This window comes from Papaver somniferum, unplaced genomic scaffold (assembly GCF_003573695.1).
Source record: "Papaver somniferum cultivar HN1 unplaced genomic scaffold, ASM357369v1 unplaced-scaffold_3689, whole genome shotgun sequence".
Classification (NCBI taxonomy): domain Eukaryota; kingdom Viridiplantae; phylum Streptophyta; class Magnoliopsida; order Ranunculales; family Papaveraceae; genus Papaver; species Papaver somniferum.
Genome location: NW_020646181.1, coordinates 1 through 2187, shown reverse-complemented (window position 1 = coordinate 2187; position 2187 = coordinate 1). Strand labels below are relative to the sequence as shown.

The following is a 2187-nucleotide window of genomic DNA, read 5'->3' as shown; positions in this document are numbered from 1 at the left end:
GATGATTTACTCATTTACTTTCATATTTACATACAATCTTTCAAGCAAAAAGGTGAGGGAGAGATAAAACAATAACACGACGGACATGGAGAGACCTTCAGCAAAGTGTCTTTAATAGCAACAACAACCTTCATTTGACAAAAGGACTCGACTTCACTTGTGTTCTTCCCTTTCTTTCCCACCCCATTTGCCTTGGCAGCTTCCACACCTCCAGTGGCTGCTCCTCTACCCAGTTGGAACAACAATATCATTTCATTCTTCTATGTTATTTAAAGTACCAGCTTCCAGCAGGAGAACCAATCCCAGAAACAAAACCCAAATGTGTTATATTTTTGAGAATCATGTCCTTTCACCAAGTACTGGATGACTTGTTGATGATGCATGGAAACTTCCCAGCGCTTCAAAGTCATCCAAGGAAAACATAGAAGTAGCACTGGCCCTTCAATTGTAAAATATGCTATATATATTTTTTTCTTTTCCAGGTCCTAATCAATTTGGGATTGGTTAAATCTGGCATCAGAAATGTTAAAAAGTTTAGAAGATCTTCTATTGGAGATGTATTGATTGATCGAGAAGGGTGTACAAATTTTGGTATGGAATTGAATATGTTTAGATTTTGTTCCGGTCTTAAAAGTTTAGGTTACTTAATGATTCTACTGGTTTTAACAATAATTTCAGCTTCTTACTTTGCTGTTGTGATTGTTACCTGGGGTCCTCAGTTACTTCATAGAGGTTTACAATCTCTTCTCCCTTTCCCCACTGCAGCAGCAACATCGAGAGAAGCAAGCCATAAGCATCCATAATAAGCACTAATGCCATGAACTGTCCAAGCATCACGAGTTCGATCAGGAAACCCATCACTCTCAATAACATCATCACCGTCCTTATAAAATTGTTCCATGTAAACATACTTGCACTTGGCTACGGAGTAAGAGTAGCCTGCATAGCAATGTGAATGCGTAAATCAAAAATCAAGGATTCACAATTTAAACCAAACCAAGTTTGGATTAAGAACAAAAGTGTCACTATAAGTTCCATTTCGCAGATGATAAAAGCCATACATATTAATTACCATCAGGATACCAAGCAATTTCTGGTCACCCGTACCAAGCTAGAAAGAAATTTCAAATCTTAACATTAGATTCCATGATTGATAACTGCATAAAAGTCCTAAATGTCAGTATGTTTGTCCAACACTAAATGTCAGTGCTTACCGATTTAAGTAACCATAATGCAGAACTGTCAATGGAAATGATTAAGAGTTAAAGGCTTAGCCTTAATCACACAACACAATACTTAAAATACACCAAATCCTTATGAAATTTTCAATCTTAAAAGGTTAGCATTTGATTATTTTGCTATTTACTGTACAGGATTTCGTGTACAACTGTTTTAAGCCATAGCTTTAATTGGTGGTACTGTGTACGGACAGGTAAGATTAGCGAGAGAACTTGCTAGCTTTTGGTTTCTAATGCTCATTTTGAAACTGTTTATGGTTTAATTTGTATGTTTATGTTTCTTCTGTTCGTATGCAAGAAGAAGAAGCGATCCTACCTATCTCTGCCGTAACTATTTAGCTTAATTGTGTTGATGGCTTACTTGATGCTGGCTATTTTTTTTTGCTTCTTTGCAACTACAAATATGGCTTCTCAAGCAATAACATCAAGTAATTAGCTCTGGTGCTTTAATTTTGTTTCACTTTTCCAGAAGTAATTATTGAATCTTTCAAATGTTTTTATTGTAATTAACTAACAAACACGTACAGAAAGGACATCCTTAGACTTCATGACTACTTCAACTGTTTCAGATTTTGGATTGCTTAAAGCCCTGTCTAGATATCCTCTTTTTAATCTTATTGGATATCATAAGGAGTCGTTTTTCAATCTATCCAAAATCCTCTTCAATTACATTACCCTAAAATCAACTTCAATCAATTTCAAAGTAGAAGCAGAATCAATTTTGAATACGATACAAACAAACAATAAAGCCCTAATTAACGGACAATAAATACGATCAACATAAGAAAAGAAAAAATAACTTAAATCAAGATAAGAAAAAAGAGAAGTGAATGCATACCTGAATCCATCTGTTTTTTTAAGATTAAAGATGAACCGGAGTAACGATGGATGAACCCATCAGGAAGAACAGTAAGAATGGAGGCAACATGTGATTTTCTAGGTTTACCTT

The 2187-nt window shown here is 35.1% G+C and overlaps 1 protein-coding gene across 2 annotated transcripts; it reads right to left on the bottom strand.

Moving 5' to 3' along the window:
* Window positions 1-60: 60 nt before the first annotated feature.
* LOC113342349 (non-lysosomal glucosylceramidase-like) lies at window positions 61-2163 on the bottom strand. 2 transcript variants are annotated; one of them, XR_003356618.1, is made up of 3 exons: window positions 2077-2126; window positions 1062-1111; window positions 61-939 (listed from the first exon to the last, which is right to left on the bottom strand). XR_003356618.1 is itself a non-coding variant. In XM_026586912.1 (2 exons), the coding sequence occupies exons 1-2, from the start codon at window positions 2084-2086 to the stop codon at window positions 725-727; spliced, it is 225 nt and encodes a 74-aa protein (XP_026442697.1). In that variant the 5' UTR covers window positions 2087-2163; the 3' UTR covers window positions 61-724. The 2 variants fall into 2 exon arrangements, 1 of the variants encoding a protein (XP_026442697.1); XM_026586912.1 differs by lacking the exon at window positions 1062-1111 and having other exon boundaries at window positions 2077-2163.
* Window positions 2164-2187: the final 24 nt, after the last annotated feature.